Source organism: Geospiza fortis, unplaced genomic scaffold (assembly GCF_000277835.1).
Source record: "Geospiza fortis unplaced genomic scaffold, GeoFor_1.0 scaffold85, whole genome shotgun sequence".
In the NCBI taxonomy this organism is placed as follows: Eukaryota; Metazoa; Chordata; class Aves; order Passeriformes; family Thraupidae; genus Geospiza; species Geospiza fortis.
The window spans coordinates 2,612,976-2,614,043 of NW_005054358.1; the positions used below are offsets into that span (position 1 = coordinate 2,612,976).

At 68.4% G+C, this 1,068-nt stretch overlaps 1 protein-coding gene across 1 annotated transcript in view; it reads right to left on the minus strand.

Annotated features, from left to right (window-relative positions):
• The window catches only part of AKNA (AT-hook transcription factor), a 15,045-nt gene that overhangs the window by 7,892 nt on the left and 6,085 nt on the right, over positions 1-1,068 (minus strand). Inside the window, exons 2-3 of the mRNA XM_031059236.1 lie at positions 534-671; positions 3-56 (exon numbers count right to left, since the gene is read on the minus strand). Of these exons, the coding sequence (XP_030915096.1) occupies positions 3-56; positions 534-671 (192 nt within the window). The remainder of the gene's footprint in view (positions 1-2; positions 57-533; positions 672-1,068) is intronic.

The following is a 1,068-nucleotide window of genomic DNA, read 5'->3' on the forward strand; positions in this document are numbered from 1 at the left end:
ACGGTGCCCACGGCGAGGCGGCGGCTGGGCTGTGGCGGGTCGGAGAACAGGCTCACCTGGGCAGGGAGAGCGGGTTTGGGCAGCCAGCTTGCACCCCGACCCACCCACCGTGCCCCGGGGCACCCCGAAGCACCTCATGGGCACAGCAGTGGGTGTGGTGAAGGTGGGGACACGCGTGCGGGGGGCAGTTGGCACAGCCCTGCCTCAGTTTCCCCACCCACGCGGTGGCAGAGGTGACACGGGGATGCGCTTCCTGCCATCTCAGAGACGTGCCCCGCCATTCCGGGGACAATCTGGCTGAGCCACCGCTCTGGCACGGAGGGGATCCTGCCAGGCGAGGGGGGCACGGTGCTCCCCGGGCTGTTGTGGGCTCTGCCGCGGCCTCAACCCCCCTCCCCGGGTTGGGACCTCTCAACCGCAGCTCCCCGGCAGGAGGAAGAGGAAGGGGCCGGGGGAGGAAAGCACAACTCATAACTTCAGGGAGGGAGGAGCAGAGAGGGGAAGCCCCCCAGGCATCCGGAGCCCCCACCCACCCTGGCGCCCAGGCGCAGCTGGTCGATGGTGTTCTCAGCCTCGGCGTACTTGGTCAGCAGCTTGTGGTAGTCGTCCTGTGGGGAGGGGACACCAGTGGGGGACAGCACCCAGCACGGGGGATGCCCGAGGGGTGGGCACTAAAGGAGGGGAGGCAGCCCTGTGCGGTGACAGCAGGGAGGGGGAGTCCCATGGGTGGGATGCAGGAACCCCCTCTCCAAAACACCCGACCCCTCTGAGCAGATGTGACCCCTTTTCTCCGCGTCGGGAGAGCCCCTCCCCTCCCAGGCGGACAAATATCCTGAGGGTCACAAGCTCTGTGGGGATGACCGGGGGGACACGAGCATCCTGTGCCCAGCCTGAGCACTGCCCACAGCCCTGCTCCTTCCCACCTCGCCAGCTCCATGCAGGACGGGGAAGGCGTGACCAGCACCACACCCCCATGGGGTCCCAGAGGCAGTGACACCCCCATGTCCCCCCACCCTGCAGACCCTCCCAGTACGGCTGAACGGGGGGAGCCGGGCGTTACCTGGAGCT